This window comes from Heterodontus francisci, chromosome 2 (assembly GCF_036365525.1).
Source record: "Heterodontus francisci isolate sHetFra1 chromosome 2, sHetFra1.hap1, whole genome shotgun sequence".
Classification (NCBI taxonomy): domain Eukaryota; kingdom Metazoa; phylum Chordata; class Chondrichthyes; order Heterodontiformes; family Heterodontidae; genus Heterodontus; species Heterodontus francisci.
In genome coordinates, this window is record NC_090372.1 from 125,507,426 (window position 1) to 125,532,928 (window position 25,503).

The following is a 25,503-nucleotide window of genomic DNA, read 5'->3' on the forward strand; positions in this document are numbered from 1 at the left end:
ATGCGTGTGGATGTGATTTTAAAATCATATCTCCACTCAGCCTTCTCTGCACTAAGGAAAACAACCCTAGCCTTTTCAGTCTCTCTTCATAGCTGAAATGCTCCAGCCCAGGCAACATCCTGGCGAATCTCCTCTGCACCCTCTCCAGTGCAATCACATCCTTCCTATAGTGTGGTGCCCAGAACTGTACACAGTACTCCAGCTGTGGCCTGACTAGCGTTTTACACAGCTCCATCATAACCTCCCTGCTCTTATATTCTATGCCTCGGCTAATAAAGGCAAGTATCCCATATGCCTTCCTAACCACCTTATCTACCTGTGCTGCTGCCTTCAGTGATCTATGGACAAGTACACCAAGGTCCCTTTGACCCTCTGTACATCCTAGGGTCCTACCATCCATTGTATATTCCCTTGCTTTGTTAGTCCTCCCAAAATGCATCACCTCACACTTCTCAGGATTAAATTCCATTTGCCACAGCTCCACCCTTCTTACCAGCCCATCTATATCGTCCTGTAATCTAAGGCTTTCCTCCTCACTAGTTACGACACCACCAATTTTCGTGTCATCTGCGAATTTACTGATCATACCACCTATATTCACGTCTAAATCATTAATGTACACAACAAACAGCAAGGGTCCCAGTACTGATCCCTGTGGTACACCACTGGTCACAGGCTTTCACTCGCAAATACAATCCTCGACCATCACCCTCTGCCTCCTGCCACTAAGCCAATTTTGGATCCAATTTGCCAAATTGGCCTGGATCCCATGGGCTCTTACCACCTTAACCAATCTCCCATGCGGGACCTTATCAAAAGCCTTACTGAAGTCCATGTAGACTCCATCAACTGCTTTACCCTCATCTACACATTTTGTCACCGCCACAAAAAATTCAATCAAGTTAGTCAGACACGATCTCCCCCTGACAAAGCCGTGCTGACTATCCCTGATCAATCCCTGCCTCTCCAAGTGGAGATTAATTCTGTCCCTCAGAATTTTTTCCAATATTTTCCCTACCACTAATGTTAGACTCACCAGCCTGTAATTACCTGGTTTAGATTAGAGATACAGCACTGAAACAGGCCCTTCGGCCCACCGAGTCTGTGCCGACCATCAACCACCCATTTTTACTAATCCTACACTAATCCCATATTCCTACCAAACATCCCCATCTGTCCCGATATTTCCCTACCACCTACCTATACTAGTGACAATTTTTTTATAATGGCCAATTTACCTACCAACCTGCAAGTCTTTTGGCTTGTGGGAGGAAACCGGAGCACCCGGAGAAAACCCACGCAGACACAGGGAGAACTTGCAAACTCCACACAGGCAGTACCCAGAATCGAACCCGGGTCCCTGGAGCTGTGAGGCTGCAGTGCTAACCACTGCGCCACTGTGCCGCCCACATTGCTACCCTTCTTAAATAATTGTACCACATTTGCTGTCCTCTAGTCCTCTGGTACCTCTCCTGTGGCCAGAGAGGATTTGAAAATTTGTGTCAGAGGCCCTGCAATCTCCTTCCTTGCCTCACATAACAGCCTGGGATACACCTCAACTGGGCCTGGGAATTTATCCACTTTTAAGCCCGCTAAAACAGCTAATATTTCCTCCCTTTCAATGCTAATATGTTCAAGTATATCAAAATCCCCCTCCCTGATCTCTACACCTACATCGCCCTTCTCCATAGTGAACACAAATGAAAAGTAAATCATCTCTTGCCTTGTCTCTAATCTTTGATTTACCACATCTTCCCAAATTTGATCCCTTGCCTCCACTATTCAGCTTAAAACTCTCTCCACTACCTCAGTTATGTGGCTCGCTAGAACACCAGCCCCAGCATGGTTCAGTTGTAGACCATCCCAATGGTACAGCCACTTTCCCCAGTACTGGTGCCAGTATCCCATGAACTGGAACCCACTTCTACCACACCAGTCTTTGAGCCATGCACTCATTTCTCTAATCTTATTTGCCCTATGTCAATTTGCATGTGGTTTAGGTAATAATCCAGAGGAACCTTTGAGGTTCTGCTTCTTAATTTTATGCCTAGCTTCTCATACTGACTATGCAGAACCTCCTTCCTTGTCCTGCCTATGTTATTGGTACCTACATGGAGCACGACAACTGGATCTTCCCCCTCCCAGTGTTTGTTCCTCTCCAGCCCTGAGCAGATGTCCAAGATATACTTGGATTTCCAAAAGGCATTCAATAAGGTGCCATACAAAAGATTAATATGCAAGATAAGGGCTCATGAAGCTGGGGATCATATGTTAACATGGATAGAGGATTGGTTAACAGGCAGGAAGTGGAAAGTAGGGATAAATGGGGCATTTTCAAGTTGGCAGGGTGTAAATAGTGGAATGCCACAAGGATCAGTGCTGGGGCCTCAGTTATTTACAATCTATATTAATGACAGACGAAGAGACAGAGTAATTAGAATTAGAATTAGAACATTACAGCGCAGTACAGGCCCTTCGGCCCTCGATGTTGCGCCGACCTGTGAATCCATCTGACCTACACTATTCCATTTTCATCCATGTGTCTATCCAATGTCCACTTAAATGCCCTTAAAGTTGGCGAATCTACTACTGTTGCAGGCAGGGCGTTCCACGCCCTTACTACTCTCTGAGTAAAGAAACTACCTCTCACATCTGTCCTATATCTATCACCCCTCAACTTGAAGCTATGTCCCCTCGTGTTTGCCATCACCATCCGAGGAAAAAGACGCTCACTATCCACCCTATCTAACCCTCTGATTATCTTATATGTCTCTATTAAGTCACCTCTCCTCCTCCTTCTCTCCAACGAAAACAACCTCAAGTCCCTCAGCCTTTCCTCGTAAGACCTTCCCTCCATACCAGGCAACATCCTAGTAAATCTCCTCTGCACCCTTTCCATAGCTTCCACATCCTTCCTATAATGCGGTGACCAGAACTGCACGCAATACTCCAGGTGCGGTCTCACCAGAGTTTTGTACAGCTGCAGCATGACCTCGTGGCTCCGAAACTCGACCCCCCTACTAATAAAAGCTAATACACCATATGCCTTCTTAACAGCCCTATTAACCTGGTTAGCAACCTTCAGGGATTTATGCACCTGGACACCAAGATCTCTCTGTTCATCTACACTACCAAGAATCTTCCCATTAGCCCAGTACTCTGCATTCCTGTTACTCCTTCCAAAGTGAATCACCTCGCACTTTTCCGCATTAAACTCCATTTGCCATCTCTCAGCCCAGCTCTGCAGCCTATCTATGTCTCTCTGTACCCTACAACATCCTTCGGCACTATCCACAACTCCACCGACCTTAGTGTCATCTGCAAATTTACTAACCCACCCTTCTACACCCTCTTCCAGGCCATTTATAAAAATGACAAACAGCAGTGGCCCCAAAACAGATCCTTGCGGTACACCACTCGTAACTAAACTCCAGGATGAACATTTGCCATCAACCACCACCCTCTGTCTTCTTTCAGCTAGCCAATTTCTGATCCAAAGCTCTAAATCACCTTCAACCCCATACTTCCGTATTTTCTGCAATAGCCTACTGTGGGGTACCTTATCAAACGCCTTACTGAAATCCATATACACCACATCCACTGCTTTACCCTCATCCACCTGTTTGGTCACCTTCTCGAAAAACTCAATAAGGTTTGTGAGGCACGACCTACCCGTCACAAAACCGTGCTGACTATCACTAATGTACTTATTCTTTTCAAGATGATTATAAATCCTGTCTCTTATAACCTTTTCCAACATTTTACCCACAACCGAAGTAAGGCTCACAGGTCTATAATTACCAGGGCTGTCTCTACTCCCCTTCTTGAACAAGGGGACAACATTTGCAATCCTCCAGTCTTCCGGCACTATTCCTGTCGACAATGACGACATAAAGATTAAGGACAAAGGCTCTGCAATCTCCTCCCTAGCTTCCCAGAGAATCCTAGGATAAATCCCATCTGGCCCAGGGGACTTATCTATTTTCACATTTTCCAAAATTGCTAACACCTCCTCCTTGTGAACCTCAATCCCATCTAGCCTCGTAGCCTGAATCTCAGTATTCTCAACAACATTTTCTTTCTCTACTGTAAATACTGATGCAAAATATTCATTTAACACTTCCCCTATCTCCTCTGATTCCACACACAACTTCCCACTACTATCCTTGATTGGCCCTAATCTAACTCTAGTCATTCTTTTATTCCTGATATACCTATAGAAAGCCTTAGGGTTTTCCCTGATCCGATCCACCAATGACTTCTCGTGTCCTCTCCTTGCTCTTCTTAGCTCTCCCTTTAGATCCTTCCTGGCTAGCTTGTAGCTCTCAAGCGCCCTAACTGAGCCTTCTTCTTCCTCTTGACAAGCGCTTCAACTTCTTTAGTAAACCACGGCTCCCTCGCACGACAACTTCCTCCCTGCCTCACAGGTACATACTTATCAAGGACACGCAGTAGCTGCTCCTTAAATAAGCTCCACATTTCGATTGTTCCCATCCCCTGCAGTTTCCTTCCCCATCCTACGCATCCTAAATCTTGCCTAATCGCATCATAATTTCCTTTCCCCCAGTTATAATTCTTGCCCTGCGGTATATACCTGTCCCTGCCCATCGCTAAGGTAAACCTAACCGAATTGTGATCACTATCACCAAAGTGCTCACCTACATCTAAATCTAACACCTGGCCGGGTTCATTTCCCAGTACCAAATCCAATGTGGCATCGCCCCTGGTTGGCCTGTCTACATACTGTGTCAGAAAACCCTCCTGCACACACTGGACAAAAACTGACCCATCTAAAGTACTCGAACTATAGTATTTCCAGTCGATATTTGGAAAGTTAAAGTCCCCCATAACAACTACCCTGTTACTCTCACCCCTGTCGAGAATCATCTTCGCTATCCTTTCCTCTACATCTCTGGAACTATTCGGAGGTCTATAAAAGACTCCCAACAGGGTAACCTCACCTCTCCTGTTTCTAACCTCAGCCCATACTACCTCAGTAGACGAGTCCTCAAACGTCCTCTCTGTCGCTGTAATACTCTCCTTGATTAACAATGCCACACCCCCCTCTCTTTTACCATCTTCTCTGTTCTTACTGAAACATCTAAATCCCGGAATCTGCAACATCCATTCCTGCCCCTGCTCTACCCATGTCTCCGAAATGGCCACTACATCGAGATCCCAGGTACCAACCCATGCTGCAAGCTCACCCACCTTATTCCGGATGCTCCTGGCGTTGAAATAGACACACTTTAAACCAGGTTCTTGCTTGCCAGTGCCCTCTTGCGTCCTTGTAACCATATCCCTGACCTCACTACTCTCAACATCCTGTACACTGGCACTACAATTTAGGTTCCCATTCCCCTGCTGAATTAGTTTAAACCCCCCCGAAGAGCACTAGCAAACCTCCCCCCCAGGATATTGGTACCCCTCTGGTTCAGGTGAAGACCATCCTGTTTGTAGAGGTCCCACCTACCCCAGAAAGATCCCCAATTATCCAGGAAACCAAAACCCTCCCTCCTGCACCATCCCTGCAGCCACGTGTTCAACTCCTCTCTCTCCCTATTCCTCGCTTCGCTATCACGTGGCACGGGCAACAACCCAGAGATAACAACTCTGGTTGTTCTCACTCTAAGCTTCCACCCTAGCTCCCTAAATTTCTGTCTTAAATCCCCATCTCTCTTCCTAGCTATGTCGTTGGTGCCTATGTGGACCACGACTTGGGGCTGCTCCCCCTCCCCATTAAGGATCCCAAAAACACGATCCGAGACATCACGAACCCTGGCACCTGGGAGGCAACATACCAACCGTGAGTCTCTCTCGTTCCCACAGAACCTCCTATCTGTTCCCCTAACTATGGAGTCCCCAATGACTAATGTTCTGCTCCTCTTCCCCCTTCCCTTCTGAGCAACAGGGACAGACTCTGTGCCAGATATCTGTACCCCATTGCTTACCCCTGGTAAGTCGTCCCCCGCAACAGTATCCAAAACGGTATACCTGTTGTTGAGGGAAACGGCCACAGGGGATCCCTGCACTGCCTGCTGGTTCCCTCTCCTTCCCCTGACGGTAACCCATCTACCTACTTCTTTTACCTGAGGTGTGACTACCTCCCCATAACTCCTCTCAATAACCTCTCAGTAATGTATCTAAGTTTGCTGATGATACAAAGTTAGGTGGGAAAGTAAACTGTGAGGAGGGCACAAAGAGGCTGCAAAGAAATATAGGCTGGAATTTTACGGTGGGAGGATGGGAGCCGGCCTCCAACATAAAAGACGGTGGCGAACCTGCTTCCGCCACGCCTGGGGATCCGTCTCGTATTTTACGGGCCCCCAGGCTTTTATTGTTCTGAGGCGGGACTTCCACCCGCTTGAGGTAGGAAGTCCCGCCTCATTGAGCTGCCGGTCAATCAGCGGGCCGGCAGCACTTAGTCCCAACAGCGCCACTGGGAGCGGTGGTCACTGCTGGGACTGCAGCCCAGCTGAAGATAGAAGAAGGCGTGGAGCCGGGAGGAAATGTAAGCTTTGGTTGCCTCGTCGGGGATAATAGGTCGGGCCCCGGCGAAACAAGAGCGGTCGGTTGGGGGGAAAGGGGGGCATGTTGGGTGCTGGGGGGGTTGGGGTAGCAGGGCACCACCCACCCCCCCCCCCCCCCACCCCCACACCGGGACGATCGGCAGCCGCCTGGGAAAACCAGGCGGCTTTTCCCGGCTCCAGGATGCCCACTTGCCACGCGTAAAATCCGCGTGGAGGCAGGCGAATGCCCTTAAATAACCGTTAAGTGGCCACTTAAGGGCCATGATTGACCTGGGGCGGGCGGGCCGTTTTTTGCACCCCCTGCCCTACATAAAGAATGGCGGAGGCGGGAGCGGGTCAGGAAATCGTCCTGCAGCCCCCCACTCCATTTTACGCCACCCCCTGCCACCATCCTGTTTGTTGGGGTGGCATAAAATTCCGGCCATAGATTGTTTTATGAACTGGGCAACATAGTGGCAAATGAAGTATAATGTGGGGAAGTGTGGGGTTATTCACTTTGATAGTAAGAATAGAAAAGTAGAATTTTTTTAAAGAAGTGTGAAGCGTGTAAATGTTGATGACCAGAGAGACTTAAGTGTACTTGTACAAGGAACATAGGAAGTTAGCATGCAGGTACAGCAGTCAATTAGGAAGGCAAATAGCATGTTGGCCTTTATTGCAAAGGGATTGGAGTACAAGAATAAGGAAGTCTTGCTACAATTGAATAGGGTTTTGGTGGTTGTTGTTTTTATTTCAGATTTCCAGCATCCGCAGTATTTTGCTTTTAATTTAGGGTTTTGGTGAGACCACACCTGGAATATCATGCGCAGTTTTGGTACAGCGAAGGTTCACCAGATTAATTCCTTGGATGAGAGGGTTGTTCTATGGTGAAAGGTTGAGTAAATTGGGCCTATACACTTTGGAGTTCAGAAGAATGAGAGGCGATCTCATTGAAACATACAAGATTCTGAAGGGACTTGTCAGGGTAGAAACTGGGAGGTTGTTTCCCCTGGGTGGGGAATCTAGAACACGGGCGCACAGCCTCAGGATAAGGGGTTGATAACTTAGGATTGAGATGAAGACAAATTTCTTCACTCCGAAGGTTGCGTATCATTGGAATTGTCTACCCCAGAGGGAGTGGATGCTCCAATGTTGAGTATATTCAAGACTAGGATCGATAGATTTTTGATCTCTCAGGGAATCACAGGATCTGGGAGTGGGCAGTAAAGTGGAGTTGAGGTAGATCAGTCATGACTGTATTGAATGGCAGAGCATGCTCGAGCGGCAGAATGGGCTACCGCTGTTCCTGTTTCTTATGTTTTTTATCATCTTATCTTTCTTTGTGCTAGGTATGGCTCTAGCCAGTTGTTACAACCAGGTGAGAAAGATGTCTAGGGTTCACTCTCAGCCTTCACCTGGTCTTACTGTAACAGGGTTTAATTTTAAACACACCGTGTTTTTAGCTCCCCCTTGGTGAATCCTTGTTCACCGCTTTCCAATTATAAGGCAAAGAAATGAGCACTAAGTGGCTTTCTTAGGTTTAAAGAAGAAAGGTGAAATTTATTAAACTTAAACTAAAAACTAATTCAGTTAATGCCTACAGATACATGCCACACCCCACGCTAGAATGCATATGCATACATGCAAATTGCGACAGAAAAACGCAGAAGAAAAATAAAGTGATAAGATTTGAGGCAATATCTGAAGAGTTGTTACGGTTCTTTGAGCTCACTGTAGAGTCCTTGATTGTAAGTAATTCTTGCTTTTTGTTGGGGCCCAGTATTCGTCTTTAACCTTGTTCACTGTAGGAGACTTTTCTCTCTTGGGGTTCATGTGTCTTCAATGGATTCCGAACCTGGTGAGAAAGAGATGGGAGCAGACAGGAGAGGAGGTCTTTTCAATCCAGGAGCCAAGAACTTTCTGTCTTCAAACATTATTTCGACAATTTAAAACTCCCCAAGTTGGCCAGCAGGGTCATCACGTGACTGGTATAATCACTTCTGGCTTTGTGTATTGGATGGGTCAGGGAATGGTCCTTTGTTCCAACATTGTCTGCTAATATGCAAAAATGACCTTCCAGCCAGGGGCCTGCAACCCCTAGTAATAGGCCTTCTCTTCTTCCCAGCAACAATGTGAAATGTACTGTCCATGTGGCGAAATTAATGTGCCTCATTCTTGGCAGGTGGGGGCCTGCATGACACCTCCACACCCAGGGGAATGAAATGCGATTTGAAAAAAAGGTGCATTTCATTAAAAGGGGTGAGAAAAATATAGATATCTGATACAGAAAACCATGCACTTCTCTCATTCATTCCCATTCAGTTACTAAATGTCTTTTCTTGGTGCCAGGGCTGCTATAATTTCCTCTTTTTTGGCAATCCAGAAAACATGTGGTTCTTTGGGAAGTTTTTCTTCAGTTCGCCCCTTTTCATGATGGCCTAGGGTCTTTGTTCCTGCTGAGGTAATTTTTTCCAAGAGATTTAGTAGGGAGCGGGTCTATCCTGAACTCTCTTTCAGTGCTTTGCTGAGTCATGCAAAGACTTCACGGGATGGGTGGTTCCCCTTTCCTCTGACTGTGGAGGAGGATTCTTTGTTAATCTCCCCTTTGTTCTCTGGGACATTCCTGCCAGCAGGTATTTGTGCAGACTTTGCTGCACTACCCTGTGGCACTTTGACTAGGTGAGGCATCAATCTCACGGTTTCTCTGCCCCCTAGAGGTCTTTCTTTGTCTCTGCAGGTTCCTGTATATGCTGTTAGCAACTCTGGGGGGAGGGGGGCAGGGGCGGGGTGGTGCTTCTAGAGTCATCATTTACGTAGGGGGATTGAGGTCCAACTTTTCACATTTTTTGGGCTTGGCTGACCGGACAGTAGGGGTTTTCAACCGGGATTCCTCCCGGGCTTCCATTAACCTGCCTTCTTGGTCACTTTTTGCCCTTCTCTTTCTAAACTTTTGCCAGTCGTTTGCCTGCCTGACAGCTTTTGTTCTCAGCAGGGGTCTGTTACAGTTCACCAGCCCTCTGCTGGAGGGTCCTCCTAACACCAGTACCAGACTTAGGGGTACAGGTTTCACTGTAGGTTGGGGTTTCCCCTCAACCTGGCACATGGGGCAAATCCTGCAGTACTCCACCACATTTCTGTGTAGTTTTGGCCGGTCAAACTGCTGTTTAATGAAGGCTTTGGTCTTTCGTATACCGGCATGTACAGCCACGGAAGTCTCATGGGACCTACTTAATATTTCTCCCCGGCATCTCTGCGGCACCACTAATTAGAGTCATAGAGTTATACAGCACAGAAACAGGCCCTTCGGCCCACCGTGTCTGTGCCGGCTATCAAGCGCCTAACTATTCTAATCCCATTTTCCAGCACTTGGCCCGTAGCCTTGTATGCTATGGCGTTTCAAGTGCTCATCTAAATACTTCGGAATGTTGTGAGGGATCCTGCCTCTACCACCTCTTCAGGAGTGCGTTCCAGATTCCAACTACCCTCTGGGTGAAAAATGTTTCCTCAAATCCCCTCTAAATCTCCTGCCCCTTACCTTAAATCTATGCCCCCAGTTATTGACCCCTCCGCTAAGGCAAAAAGTTTCTTCCTATCTAACCTATCAATGCCCTTCATAATTTTGTATATGATATATAATCGGTGAACTACTGTCCACTCCTTGCCCTCAGGTCTATGAGGAGAACTCCATTTCCTCATCAGTACTTCATTCTTTAAATAATAGCAATCAGGGACTCCGTCTGCTTCACTTTCAGACTGGGCAGCCTGTGCTAACTCTTGCAATACTGGGTCGGCTCGCTGAGCCTTAGCTAGGGAAAATCCATTTAATTCATTCCCTGGGTCTCCTAACTTTCCAAAAAAAGTCTCAGACAGGCAGACCTTATGGCCATCTGCCTGCAGTGCCAATGTAGTCTTCTTATGGGGGAGCTGGTTTAATCATGGCCTGATCCACTACACATTCAGGGAAAGTGCAGGGGACTGTCTCTTGCCACGGCCCTGTCTCTCTGACCTCCTGCGGTCTTTCACTACTGGGGGGGTTACCACCTTCATCCCTGCCAGATCATGACCTAGAAGCAGGTCAACCCCGTCCACAGGCAAACTAGGGACAATCTCTACGGCCATCGGTCACGAAATTAGGTAGCACTCCAGGCGTACCCGGTGTACAGGTACAGGCATACACTGCCGTCCAATACCATTCACCACCATTTTAGTGTTCACTGCACTCTCTGGGGAAAGGGCAGGCCTTTTCCCAGTAAAAGGGATCTGGTGGCCCCTGTGCCCCTGAGAATTACTATGGGCTTGCTTGCGCCACTTGATGGGTATGGGGTTACTTTCCCTTTAGATGTTGAGAATGTATTTCCACTGGTGGGGGAATCTCGAACTAGGGGTCATAGTTACAGAATAAGGGGTCACACATTTAAAACTGGGATGCAAAGGAATTTCTTCACTCAGAGGGTGGTGAATCTCCGGAATTCTCTACCTCAGAGAGTTGTGGAGGCTAGGTCCATAAATGTATTTAAGGAGGAGGTAGATAGATTTTTGAAATCTCGGGGAGACGAGGGGGTTATGTGGAGCAGGGCCGAAAGAGGAGTTGAGGCCTGGGATAGATCAGCCATGATCTTATTGAATGGCGGGGCAGGCTTGAGGGGCTAAATGGCCTACTCCTGCTCCTATTTCTTATGTTCTTATGTCTTCAGACACAAAACCTTGATAATCTTCAGAAATCGTATTTTCCTGTACTTGCAGCCATAAGCTTCCTGGGTCTCACTCTTACTGCAGTTAAAGCCACAGCTTGTTCTGCTATGCTTTCCATTAGGTCCCCGTCTTCACTGAGTGGGTGTGCCCTGATTAACCCTACTGGTTTTCCATTTAGTTTCCAGCAATCAGCTTTTAAATGCCCCGTTTTATTACAATGGAAGCACACAAGTCTCCGGGTTTCACTCTTGCTCACAGCACCATCCTTTTTGGCTGGAGGAGGGCCCCCTGTGTCTCCTGCTTTCCTTTCTCTCCCAGGACTGCCTGGGCGGAGATCACCTTCCCACCCTTTGTCCTTTTCAGATTTGTGGGGGTGATTAGGAAAGGTTCTCCCCTGGGAAACCGACTTAAAAATTAAAGCAAACTCTTCGACCAGAACGGCTGCTTGCCAGGCTCTCTGAACATGCTGCTCCTCTACATGAGTCTTTATTGAGAGTGGGAGAGAGTTTTTTAAATTCTTCTAACAGAACTACTTCCCTGAGATTCTCATAGCTGAGCTGTAATTTAAGAGCCCTCAGCCACATGTCAAAAGCCAGCTGCTTACTTCTTTCAAACTCCAGATAAATTTGATTAGCTTGCTTCTTGAGGGTTCTACACTTTTGGCGACAGGCTTCGGGTACTAATTCATATGCCCCGAGGATAGCATTTTTAGTTAATTCATAATTTGATGAACTCTCATTTGGCAACAGTGAATAAATCTCATGAGCTTTTCCAGTTAGCTTGCTTTGTAGTAAAAGAGGCCAGGTCTCAGCTGGTCATTTTAGCTGCCTTGCCTGTTTCTCAAAAGACACATAAAATTCCTCCACATCTTCCTCATTGAATTTTGGAATTAGTTGAGCAAGTTTTAGCAATTTTGTACCCAGCCCTGAATTATGCTCCTCCATATTGGCCATGCTTTCACTGGGGTTACTCTGTCGCCCCCTTGTTAACTCAAGCCGCTTCAACTCTCTTTTTTTGCATTCTTTCCAGATTATTCTTTCTCTTTCTCCTGTCTTCTAATTCAAGTTTCCTTTGTTCCAATTGTATCTTTGGTAGCAGTACCCTGTCTGGGTCTACTCCTAACACTGCTTCTGCTTCTTCAGATTCAAGGGAAAAATGGTTGGCCACGAGCCTTAGGAGTTCAGACTTCCTAACCTTGCCACATACAGTGATCCCACACTGCTCAGCCATTTTCCTCAACTCCTCCATAGACAGAGCTACTCACTTCGGTTGCAGACAAGTTAGTATTCAATCTCACACAACCACAAAAAAACCTATATTAATCTTACTCTTCTTTTGATTGGGAACAATTTGGCTTCCCACTTCCAATTTCTCGCATTTGTCGCTGGGTAAAATCCTGGATGCTAGCACCCAAATTTTTGTTATGACCAGATGAGAAAGGTGTCTTCACCTGGTCTTACTGTAATAGGGTTTAATTTTAAACACATCGTGTTTTAAGCTTCCCCTTGGTGAATCCTTGTTCATCATTTTCCAATTATAAGGCAAAGAAACCAGCACTAACAGGCTTCCTTAGGTTTAAAGAAGAAAGGTGAAATTTATTATACTTAAACGAAAAACTCTAATTTGGTTAACACCTACAGATACACGCCGCGCCCCACGCTTGCATGCGATACGCACATGCAAATTGAGACAGAAAAGAGCAGAAGAAGAATAAAGTGGAAAGGTTTGAGGCAATATCTGAAGAGTTGTTACGGTTCTTTGAGCTCACTGTAGAGTCCTTGATTGTAGGTAATTCTTGCTTTTTGTTGGGGCCCAATATTCGTCTTTAACCTTGTTCACTGTAGGAGACTTTTCTCTCTTGGGGTTCATGTGTCTTCAATGGATTCCGAACCTGGTGAGAAAGAGATGGGAGCAGACAGGAGAGGAGGTCTTTTCAATCCAGAAGCCAAGAACTTTCTGTCTTCAAACTTTGTTTCTACAATTTAAAACTCCCCAAGTTGGCCAGCAGGGTTGTCACGTGACTGGTATAACCATTTCTGGCTTTGTGTATTGGAAGGGTCAGGGAATGGTCCTTTGTTCCAACATTGTCTGCTAATATGCAAAAATATCCTTCCAGCCATGGGCCTGCAACCCCTTGTAATAGGCCTTCTCTTCTTCCCAGCAACAATGTGAAATTTACTGTCCATGTGGCGAAATTAACGTGCCTCATTCTTGGCAGGTGGGGACCTGCATGACACAGTGGAGAGTTTTCCCTCGATTCCCATTAAGTTTAATTTTACCAGGGCTCCTTGACGTCACACTCATTCAAATGCTGCCTTGATATCAAGGACAGTCACTCTCATCTCACTATACTCTCACCTGTTGCCACACACTGTACTAATGGTTTTAGTGAACTATACTCAAACATGATATCCTTCTCTTATGTTGTGTCCTCTACCCTAGAGCTGTAGAGTATATATTGTCATGATCCTGTAGTTATTTTCCCCGGGAGGAATGCAGTGTGCCTTTAAGGCTGGGAAAAGGATCCATACTGCTTTAAGGCAGTAGACTCCAGAAGCTGAGTCAAAGAATGCATTTTCGTTGCCCTGAGATACAGCTATTCAGAGACTGCGATCAAAGGGTGCATTCTCGTTGCCTTGGATACAGTCACACGGACTGAGCATCGAGAGATACATTTGTTACAATTTAATTTTGAACTGGCTTATCGTGAAAAACAGCCTGTTCTAACAGAGGAGAAAACAGACACACAGCTGTGTGTTAGCACCCGAAAGGAGAAACAGACTATTTCAACTGAAGGAAGAGAATTTAGTCTATTTATTTATTGTTCTCTCTCAAAATTCTAAAAAGTCAAACCAAAACAGAGATCTCTGATAATTTAAACTGAAGGAAGGGAAGGTTGACTGTGACAATCTTTTATCCCTCAAAAATTCTAAAGCCAAATTGATTCATTAAAAAGTGTTTGCAAGTTGTTAATTGTAGAAATTTATCGCTGGAGAAGGAAAGCAACAATTTTGACTTCTGGATCAGACTACGGATTGTTCTACTGTTGAAGAACCCTTTTTCCCATTGGATGGCTGTGAGGACTTCAAGTAACCTTGAACTGTTTCACATCCAGCTGGAGCATAAATTTGCAAGGACTGTATTTTTTCTATTTTAAATGTTATTCATATCTTTGTAGTGTTTAAGAATTTAGTTTTTCTAATTAAACAGTTAATTTGTTGATTTAAAGACAACTGGTTTGGTTAGCCGCATTCAGGGGTTAATAGATGGCACAATTTGGCTGGGTCTTTCTTTAATTTGGAAAGTTTAAAATGATATGTTAGGCGATCTGTGGAGGGATGGGATTGAATTAACTGTGCGTTTCTCCCACCACAATCAGAATCGTATATTTTGATTGGGGGCGTTGACTGGAGCAGTCAGTCGTAACAGTATTTACAATCTCATTGCCTTGCATTTTTTCACATTTAAAACCACTTGCACTCATCAGGCTACTTGTCCAACCTTTCCAGATTCCTTTATATTTGGCTTTTTTTCCTATTAATTGCACCACCTCCTCCCCTCGACAATTTGTTATCATCTGCAAACTTACAGAGCTTTGTTTCAACAACAACAACTTGCATATATATAGCACCTTTAATGCAGTAAAACATTCTCAAGGTGCTTCAGAGGAGCGTTAATAAAATTTGACACTAAGTCACATCAGAGAATTTTTTTTTAGGACAGTTTGGTCAAAGAGGTAGGTTTCTGTCCTTAGCTTTAAATCCTTTATAAACAACAATGACCACAAATGACTGCTTGTCTTATCTGCACAGCTCCATTCATAACTACCCTTTACTTTCTCTGGTGTAGACAATTTTCAATCTAACTTAGATGTTCGCCTCCTAGCTCATACCTTCTTACATTTTGGACTAATCATTTTTGTGGCACTGTACCAAAAGTCTTTCATTTCCTGAAGGAACCTCAGTAAGTTTGTTCAGCGAGACCTTCTTTTCACAAATCCATGCCGACTTCCTCTTGCTACATCATACTTACTCAGGTGTTTCATTACTCCCTCTTGGCCTGTATAGCCACTCCAGGCGCTGCTCCACAAACCACTGACCACCTCCAGGCACTTACCCATTGTCTCCCGAGACAAGGAGGCCAAAGAAAAAAAAGAAGACCCCCTCTTTCAGGATACTTTGTAATATTTATCCAAAACAGATGACTTACAATTCTTTTTTCTTTTTAAAGAATAGTGTTACGTGACTGTTTTCTAATCCTGAGGCATTAATGATTCCTTAAAGATAGCCGTAAGGATATAAACAATTTCACTAGTCACTTCTTTAAGCACACCTATATTTAGGCCATTATGGCAAGAAGATGTCCCCAGAAGTTAAGGATCGGCCCTCCAAGTTCTCCCTGTGTCTGCGTGGGTTTTCTCCGGGTGCTCCGGTTTCCTCCCACAAGCCAAAAGACTTGCAGGTTGATAGGTAAATTGGCCATTATAAATTGTCACTAGTATAGGTAGGTGGTAGGGAAATATAGGGACAGGTGGGGATGTTTGGTAGGAATATGGGATTAGTGTAGGATTAGTATAAATGGGTAGTTGATGGTCGGCACAGACTCGGTGGGCCGAAGGGCCTGTTTCAGTGCTGTATCTCTAATCTAATCTAATCTAATCCAATTGGCCATTTGAAAGAAGTTCATACAGCAATTTCCATCCAGGTTCACCAGTTGAGCTTGTCATGTTTTTACAAAAGGCCGTTTATTTCATATATGCTCTCATTAAAAGAAAATAATTCCTGTAGAGCTTGTATAGAGTTTAAAAGTGGGGTATCCTATTCAAAATTTTCTTGACCATCAAAACTATTAAAGCCTGCATTACAAATAATTCACCCTAATTAGTATTGGCCACATTTCAGAGTATTATTACATTTACAAAAAGTTATTTAGTATTTGAATCTTTGACAGACTTTAACATTGCTGCAGATGTTGCAGGTCTTGGGAAATGTTATAAAATTCAGCACTGAAAGGGTTTAAAATAAAATTGATATCCTTGGTACGAAGCAAACAAATTTAGGAGCAAAACAGAAGCTAGATGAACTACAATGTGGCAAGGCAGTTTTTACTGTGTAAAGCATGCTTAAAAGTTTTAGGCTAAAGAAGATCAAACAACAAATGACAGGATCTCCCTGGAGCTGTCCTATGTGGAATAAATATGCACTTGAATCATTTCCCTTGTGCTGCTTGCTACTATTCTAAAAATGTGAATTGAAAAGCACAGCTGTTCTACTGTGATTTGAAAAGAATTCCTAGAAATCTCTGTAGACATTTATCAATGGGTACTAATGAATGCGGTTTCATACATCTGGGTACAACATGCCAGCTGAATAGCCCTGCTTCCATCCTTTAACTGTCCTCATCCGAGTGTGTTTTATTTTTCTGATGTGTACATTATATGACGTAGCTTTGGCATAAATTTGTAATTAACAGAAACTTAATTTAGATCTAAAGTTATAATATTCAATGAGGAATACAATTCCTACAGCCTTGGTAGAATGAAAAGCAAAATGGGTTTTGGGAGTTTGGACTTGTTCAATATATTCAGCCATAAAAGAGAGTAGCAATTTAGATAGCTTTAATATGGTCCAACTTCGGCTCAGATTACATGCAAAGTTAGTTCTTGAATCCAAATTTGAGACTTAACCTTGATAGAGTTCTTTATTAAAAAGTTTTAAGAAATGTTATTTTGCTTAGTTGCTGTAATATATTTACTGAATGTCCTTCTTACAGATCACAGCAGTTCACTTGTGAAAGGTTACAGCAGCAAAGTGATTTGAGCCAGTGTAAAACTCCCTACAGTACTATGCACAAAAAAAAATCCTTGGGGAGAACAGGTTTTGATTTCTCAGACACAGTTACTGAAAGTCATGCTTTATATAAAAGGGAAATTGAAACAGTCCACACTCCCTGGGAATTTCTGATGAAAACTAATACCAAGTTCCTCATGTAGGCACTATTGCAAACAAAGTACCTTAAATCATATAACAAGGACAACAACTTGCATTTATACAGCATCTTTAACGTAGTAAAACATCCCAAGGTGCTTCACAGGAGGGTTATCAAACAAAATTGGACACCAAGCCACATAAGGAGACATTAGGTCAGATGACCAAAAGTTTGGTCACAGAGGTAGGTTTTAAGAAGCATCTTAAAGAAGGAGAGAGAGGTAGACAGGCAGAGAGACTTTGGGAGGGAATTCCAGAACTTAGGGCTGAGGCAGCTAAAGGCACGGCTGCCAATGTTGGTGTGATTAAAACAGGGAATGTGCAAGAGGCGAGAATTGGAGGAGTGCAGTTATCTCAGGGAGTTGTAGGGCTGGTGAAGGTAACAGACTGAGGGAGGGCTGAGTCTGTGGAGGGATTTGAAAACAAGGAGGAAATATTAAAAATGAGGCATTGCTCAACTGGCAGCCAATGTAGGTCAGGAAATATAGGGATGAACAGGACTTGACGCGAGTTAGGATACAGGCAGCAGAGTTTTGGATAAGCTCAAGTTTATGGAGGATGGAAGATGGGAGGCTGGCCAGGAGTGCGTTGGAATAGTCAAGTTCCAAGGTATCAAAGGCATGGATGTTAGTTTCAACGGCAGATGAACTGATGTGAGATGGAGGTGGGCGATGTTACTAAGGTAGAAGTAGCCGATTTTAGCAATGGCACCGGTGTGTGGTTCGAAGTTCATCTTGGGGTTCAGCCTCTGACAGGTGGCAGGAAGAAGGATGGATTTGGATTTGGTGGCTAGGGAATGGAGTTTGTATTGAGGACTGAAGATAATGGCTTCAGTCTTCCCAATATTTAGTTGGAAGAAATTTCTGCTCATCCGGTGCTGGATGTCAGACAAGCAATGTGACAAATCAGAGACAGTAGAGCTATTGACAGAGATGGTGGTGAGGTAGAGCTGGGTAGAACATAGAAGAAAACACAAGAGGATTTTGGAAAGTACAATGTTAACATACACATAACTATTAGATAATAAAGCACCACCCTATGCTTCCCATGCTCAGTGTATAAATGTACCACCTAATAGAATACTCAGCCTTGCTTACCAGGAATACTCTTGGATTTATACTCTGATCAGTATTGAGTTAGTTGATCTCATCCAGAGTGGAAATAGGGGCACTACAATTGGCCTCAGTCCCCTGGGCTTTAGAGGGGGAAAAATCAGCTTGAGTTCCCACTACTTCCCATAGTCTAACAATTCAAATAAAGCAAATGAAAAGAAAAAAAATCTTTGTTGGACAAAAATTCTAACACATGAAGTCCAAGCCCTCATTCTGTGTTACTAATCTATCAATAACTTTTCTACTGTTCACTCCAATGTCCCAGTGAATATTTAGAAACACAAGCCCAACTAATTGGTTTTCACTGATCAACAAATCGAACTGACTAGCTTTGGAAGAATGGCTGCTGTTTCTGTGTTCTATTTAGTTGACCTAAGGCTCTTTTGAAAGGAGTGGACCAGTTACAAAAAAATCACAGAAATTTCCAGGTGTCTTTGATCAACCAAAACACCCTCCCTGCCCAGAGCCCTGCAAGACCGGTAGAAGACTGACCCACTAAAGCATTTGTTATAAATAAATGTAGCCTTTGAGGACCTGGGATCTGAACATTTACTGATGTTGTTACACATTAGTTGGTTGTTCTGAAGCTTCTGCACTGAGCATAGCAACAGTAAAATGCTACCAAAGGCACAAAACCAGAAAGCCAATCTCACTGGTCAACAAACAGGAGACATAATCACCATTACTCAAGCTGTCCAACTTCCACGCAGTGCAAAGAATGGACATTGGCATATCTGAACTCAAAATTACTGACACTGATGTAAAATAAACAAGTCTAAATGCCTTCAGGTGAACTGATAAAGAATGAACACCATCCTCACTTTGCATTTTAAATTGACAGACAATGAGACTGCCTTAATTTTGAAACTTTTAATCACTCAGTTTAGATATTCAATTGTGTAGCTATGGTAATTTGGAACAGGCTCCTTGAATAATCAACGATAGGTATGTGTCATCTGTTGCCGTTTAGGGAGGGATTCCAAAGAGTGAGGCTGAAGTGGTTCAAGGCATAGCCACCAATGGTGAGGCGAAGAGAGGAGGGATGCACAAGAGTCTAAAGTCAGAAAAACGGAGATTTCTCAAAGGGTTGTGGAAAAGGAGGGGTTACACATAAGGAGGGGGAGGCCGTGACTTAAACACAAAAATCAGAATGATTCATTTGTAACACGGGGGAACCAAGAATTAACGTAGGTTGACAAGATTAGGGAACATGGGTAAACGGGACTTGGTTGGGCAATAGGATACAGGCGGAGGTTTGGACAAGCTGAAGTTTACAGAGGGTGGAGAATGGGAGGTTGGCCAGAAGAGCATTGCAATAGTTGAATCTGGAGGTGACACGTGATAGATGAGTGTTTTAGCAGCAGATGGACTGAAGCAGGCTGCAGGAATGCAATGTTACTGAAGTAGAAGGAGGTAGTATTTGTGACAGAGGGGGAAGGAACAAGAATAGAACCTAGGGAAACTTCAAAGATAATGGTGTGAGGGTGGGCATGGAAGCCGTTGGTTGAGATACTCTGGAAACAATCAGATGATTAACAGTGGAATCAAGCAATGATTCAGGAAGCTGCACAGCAGAGCAAAGATGTTGGAACAGGGTGGTGTAGTCAACCATCCAGACCACAGAATGGATGAGTAGGGATAATACACCGCAGTCACAGTCACAAAAGATGTCATATGTGACTTTGATTGGAGCTGTTTCGTTGCTGTAAAAGGAGTGGAAACCTGTTTGGAGAGACTTAAACAGGATGTGGGAAACATGGGCACCGATTTCAAAGGTGACAGAGGTGGCAAAGAAAGGAAGATACTGGGGATGATGTGGCAGTTTGCAAGGGCAGAAGGGTAAAGGGTTTTTTTTGAGAACGGAGTGATGGGAGTGATGACAGCAGTTTTGAAAGGGAGGGGAACAGTACCTGAGGAAAAGGAACAACTTACAATATCAGTTTGCATGGAAGTCAGGAAGACAGGTTGAGTGACATCTGGTTGGATTTTACCAGCCCCCCGACATCGGGGTTCGTGGTGGGGTCACGGGGTGGTGGGGGGGGGGACCCAGAAAATACTTCCGGGAGAGGCCTGCCACGTTCCCTGATGCTGGGAAGGTACTGCCCCATTTTTCCGGCAGCAGCAGGACCTCAGAGCGGATTCCCCTGCCGCTCGGCGGCGGCACCCCAATTTAAATATTCAAAGCATTACTTACCTTGCCTCATTATGTATCCCACTGCCTTTAACTTCTCTGTTTGGCATTTTCCGGTGAACAAGTGTCTCTCACGTGTTGTCCCATTCACGACTTACAAAAGCCGGTGGAACAGCAGTTGCCGTCCTCGGAGCCTTTGCGGTACGTCTTGTGAGACGGGTCTCAACTCTGCAAGCGTTTTCATGGAGGTGGGAGGGAGGATGGTAGTGCTGGGGGGACATCTCTGCAGGCATCAAGGGAGGTGGGGGGGGATGGTAGTACTGTGGGCACAACTCTGCATACGTGTAGGGAGGTGGGAGGGGGAGAACATTAAAGGGGGCACAGTTCTGCAGGCATCGAGGTGGAAGGGGGGTGGTAGTACTGTGGGCACAGCACTGCAGATGTGTAGGGTGGTACTGCGTACCCACCCTCTGTAATGGCTCTCCGCCATTGACTGTGAGTGAAGGAGCAATGGCAGTCCAGTCAGCCCCTATGTGGGGAGAGTGCCAGAAACTTTAGGTGTGTAAAGGTAATCTGGATGTTGGGCCAATCGATGCATTTGATGTGGTCTTTTTAAACACCCCCTCCCCCACAGCTACTATATTGTGATGGTCAGAGCTACGGCTGCAGGGCACCCTGTGGTGGGGTTCCCCCTCCATGAGGGCAGAAGGGTAAAGGGTGTGGTCATGCTGTGCCACTCTTAGTGGGAGTTAAGATGGGCAATGCCATGCCATGCCACATAGTTGCTGCATGAAAGCACCTGATGTATGAGTCAACATCAATCTCTGCCCTGTTAGGTAACTTCGAGGAAGTGAAGGTACCGAGTGTAATTGGAACTTGGAGATGGGGATGGTTCACCCTATATTCATTGATCCGCTTGTTGTGAGGATCCATATGTGGCGCAGGCAAAATCAGCAGGCAGGTGCAGCCCACATCGAGGCTCCCGATCGTGAGCAGCAGTAGTCTCCAAGGACAGCTTGCCACTACAGATCACTGCGCATCTACAGATCCTGCATGACATAGCTACTTTTGGGGTGTCCAGACAGAGATGAGTCCTATCCAGATAAGGAGTTCTTTTACTTCTCTCAGCAGCTCTGTACTGGCAGTGGAGGCATTACTGATGTGCTGGCTGCCCTTTAAATAGGGCCCCAGCACTGATGCTCACCTCACCCGATGCTGGAAATCCTGTCCCTCCATGTCATTTTGGGGGGGCAGCGCATCGCATCAATTATAATGAGCCGCCAGGCTAAATACCGTGGCGGCTCCACGACAGGTGGTCCACACCACCATTTTTAAAGCGTGCCGCCGATCTTCTCAGAATAAGGAGCAGGCCATTTAAGACTGAGATGAGGAGGAATTTCTTCACTCAGAGAATCTTTGGAATTCTCTACCCCAGTAGGCTGTGGAAGCTCAATCATTGAGCATGCTCAAGCCAGAAATCAATAGATATCTGGATACTAATGACATCAAGGGATATGGAGATAGTGAGGGAAGGTGGCTTTGAGGTAGATGGTCAGCCATGATCTAACTGAATAGTGGAGCAGGCACGATGGGCTGAATGGCCTACTCCTGCTCCTATGTTCAGCAATTTAGTGGGAATGGAGTCAAGGGAGCAGGGAGTGATTCTCATGGACAAGATGGGGTCAGAGATGGCATGAGGAGAAATAGGAAAGAAACTAGCGTGAGTTGATCGGCTTGGTAGGGAGGTTTGGTTTCGTGGAATGGGGAAATGGAGAAGCAGGAGATGCAACTGAACATGTGAGGTTGGATATTCCTTCTGGGGCCAGGAACCCAACATCGGGAGAACTTGTGGGTCCTGACCCCACACCACATCAGAACTAGACTCCCGATGCGATTTTTTAGTGTCAGGCCAATTAATTGTCAGAGGGTGTGCATGTTGTCCAATTAAAGATGCATGGTAAACTCCTGAGGCTGGAGGGCCAATAGGAAGTCCTCCAGCAATGACACATCAGCAGCCCTACCATCCGAGGGGGGAGCTGCCAATGTATGTAGGAGAGAGAGGGCTCCTCAATCTTGAGGCATCCTTTGAACACTATTAAAAAATATAAAAATACAAAGGGGCCACAGCTGCCAGCCCGTCCTCAATGAGGGGGAGCCCCACCACAGGGTGGCCTGCAGCCATAGCTCTGACCATCACAATATAGTAGCTGTGGGGGAGGGGGTGTTTAAAAAGACCACTGGAGTGCTGGACCCCCAGTCTGCTGCCGGGAGTTCACCTCCTCTTATTGGCCATGTTTCAACCACCACGGGAACACACCTGCCAACTGGAAAATTCCAGTCGGTGCAGAAGAGGAGCCTTAATAGGCCCATTGATTACCTTTATTGGCTACCTGCCACTTGTGGGTGGGTAACCATTCCGCCCAACCGTTTTGAAAATGGCTCGGGGGTGGGAACTGTGCCAACAAACAGGCACATCGGCCATTGATGGGATATTGCAGCCCTGCCCACCTCCATTCCCATCCCCATTTCACAACAAAACTCCCTGATCTCAATCTTAGTGACAAAGAAGTCTATGGGCTCCTCACATTTGCTGGAGGTGAGGGTGGAGGAGGCAGGCATTTAGGAGATGGTTGGTACCTTTGTGCTCCAGATTAGCCAAAAAAACTGATAAAAATGTTCTCCCAAGTCCATCAGATAATAAGGCAATAGCATTCAAAATCCAAATGCACTGCCTGCTTCATCAGCACCAGCAGTGTTTGCAGATAATCTGATCAGTTTATATACTACCTTTTGCCTCAACCACCAGTCTCAATTTCTGCTGTGTCTCTTAATCTGGCAAATGTACAAGAAGAACAACTTATCTTTATATAGCACCTTTATCTCACTTCATAGGAGCATCATAAAAAAATGACATCAAGCCACATAAGAAGTTATTAGGTCAGATGACCAAACGCTTGGTCAAAGAGGTAGGTTTTAAGGAGGGTCTTGAAGGAGGAAAGCGAGCTAGAGAAGCAGAGAGGTTTAGGAAGGGAATGCCAGAGCTTAGAGCTTAGGCAACTGAAAGCACATCCAACAATGATGGAGTGATTAAAATCTAGGATACTCAAGAGGCCAGAATTAGAGGAGCGCAGATATCTTGGAGGGTTGTGGGGCTGGAGGAAATTACATAGATAGGGACAGGTGAAGCCGGGAAGGATAAAATGGAGAAAAATCAAATATTGTAGAGATTTGGTTCAAATGAAAAATGTCACTGACTTATGGACAAACATTTTGGCTGGGCTTTTACCAGCCCATTGGAGACGGGTTGAGAGGTGGGAGGGGCAGGAAAATGGTGGTGAAAGGTGTCAGGAAGGAAGCCAGATGTGTTTACGCCACCAGGGCATATTCCCAGCAGTGGGAAAAGCAGCAGCTCGGCTGTCCGCCAACCAGAAGCAGGCGACCAATTAAGCCAATTAATTAGCCTACTGACAGCCATTTTACCAGGCTGCTGGCATTTTGCCAGTGTTGGAATGGCCTCCTGCCACGTGGGGAGTCACCAGCTGCATCGACGCAGCCTCCCACCAGCTTCCCGGGGGCTGGGGGAGAGAGGCGAGGGTCCTTCCTTTCTGGAGGCTCCATGGCCTAAGGAGGGCTCCCTCTGGCGGCAATGGTTATTCCCATGGCCTTGACACCGCTGCTTCCCTCCAATCGCCAGGGTCCGCCTGTGTGACCCCGGCACATCAATAAATTTCTTACTGGCCCTTCGAGAGCGTCTCAACATGAAGGCACCTTCTCCATTTCCTTGCAGCCTCAGCAGCAGCCACCTCTCTTGGTGGTGCCAGCGAGGCTGCCCTCTGATTGGGCCAGCAGCATGGAGAGTCAGCCTGCTTTCCTTAATTGGATAGCAGGCCTAGTTGTGGCCTCTTAATTGGCCATCACCAGTAAAATTGCCACCACTAGAAATGTAATTGCAAGTCCCAAAGTTAATCATGCATTCAGCATTTAAACCAGAAAAGGCTATTGTATTCTTATGCTTTTGAACCACATTGAAGTGGTTGAACAATTGGTAGATTTGTAATGAGGTTTTTACTGTATTTAACTGATGATCCTCTGAGAGCTGGACAACTGATTGCATCCATTCACTGTTACTAAATACATTTGCAGTTATGAGGCGATCCATTACCTGCCTTCCCTTTAATCTGCCATTTCCTTTACATTGAGAATAACAAATAACTTAGTCCAGGTGCCATTTTTTGTTAGTTTTCAATTCTTTAAACTAAAAATATCTCTAGTGCTTTGCAGTACATTCAAACTGGAAGGTTGAGCAAAGTTCACAATAATACTATGAAAAGAATATCAAAAGAGGATTCTGGAAATCATTCGAAATGTAATTCAATGAAACATGAAGATGAAATCATAAGGGCTATTGAATATCATTGCAATCTAGAAAGGTACAAACATCACTGAAAGATTGCTTTCCATGAACTCTTAGGCCGCATGCTCAAATTTCTGACAAATTTCATCATAATACTTCCAGCAAACAGATTGATCCACGAGAAAGGGCCTCACTTTTAATCAATGATGTGATGATTATGTTGCAAAACTGTAAGTGTTTCCGCAGATGAATTCCTTGTGTTCTAAAGATTACATGAGTAGGATATACTGTAACTTCGAGTTTTGCCAAAGAGTAAACCACTGACAAATTGCATACTGAGTAATTCAGTTGCTGTTATTTATGTATCTTCGCACTTTCCTTTGGAGGGAATAGTGTGTGAAGCAGTGGAAGGATTAGCAGACTGATCAACAGTCTGACAGGCCATGATGCAAACACTTCTGCCATGACCGTTACCATCTTTATGCCAGCCACTAGGGTGGTTAATCACAGATGTTGAGCTTCCACAATCCATATGATGAGGGGGATCACCCACACCACTGGACGCAAGTACACCACTGGATGTCAACCCAGAATTCAAAGCTGGAGTTCGAGTCTCCACTTCCCTGGACTGTCGGAAATAGGGTTCAAACCAATGTTCCCGCTAAGTTGTGCACGTGTGCAGCTGTGCAGCATCCTCAAAGATAACATGCAGACCTTG

General features: G+C 45.2%; 1 protein-coding gene across 3 annotated transcripts in view; it reads right to left on the reverse strand.

The window, feature by feature from the left end:
* invs (inversin) overlaps positions 1–25,503 on the reverse strand; it is a 500,621-nt gene that overhangs the window by 63,928 nt on the left and 411,190 nt on the right. The window contains exon 16 of one of the 3 annotated variants that reach the window (XM_068010383.1): positions 12,862–13,092. The exons of the other annotated variants lie outside the window; for them this stretch is intronic. Within the exon in view, the coding sequence (XP_067866484.1) occupies positions 13,077–13,092 (16 nt within the window). The 3' untranslated portion in view covers positions 12,862–13,076. Of the gene's footprint in view, positions 1–12,861; positions 13,093–25,503 lie in introns of those variants that run through there. 3 annotated transcript variants of the gene reach the window in all.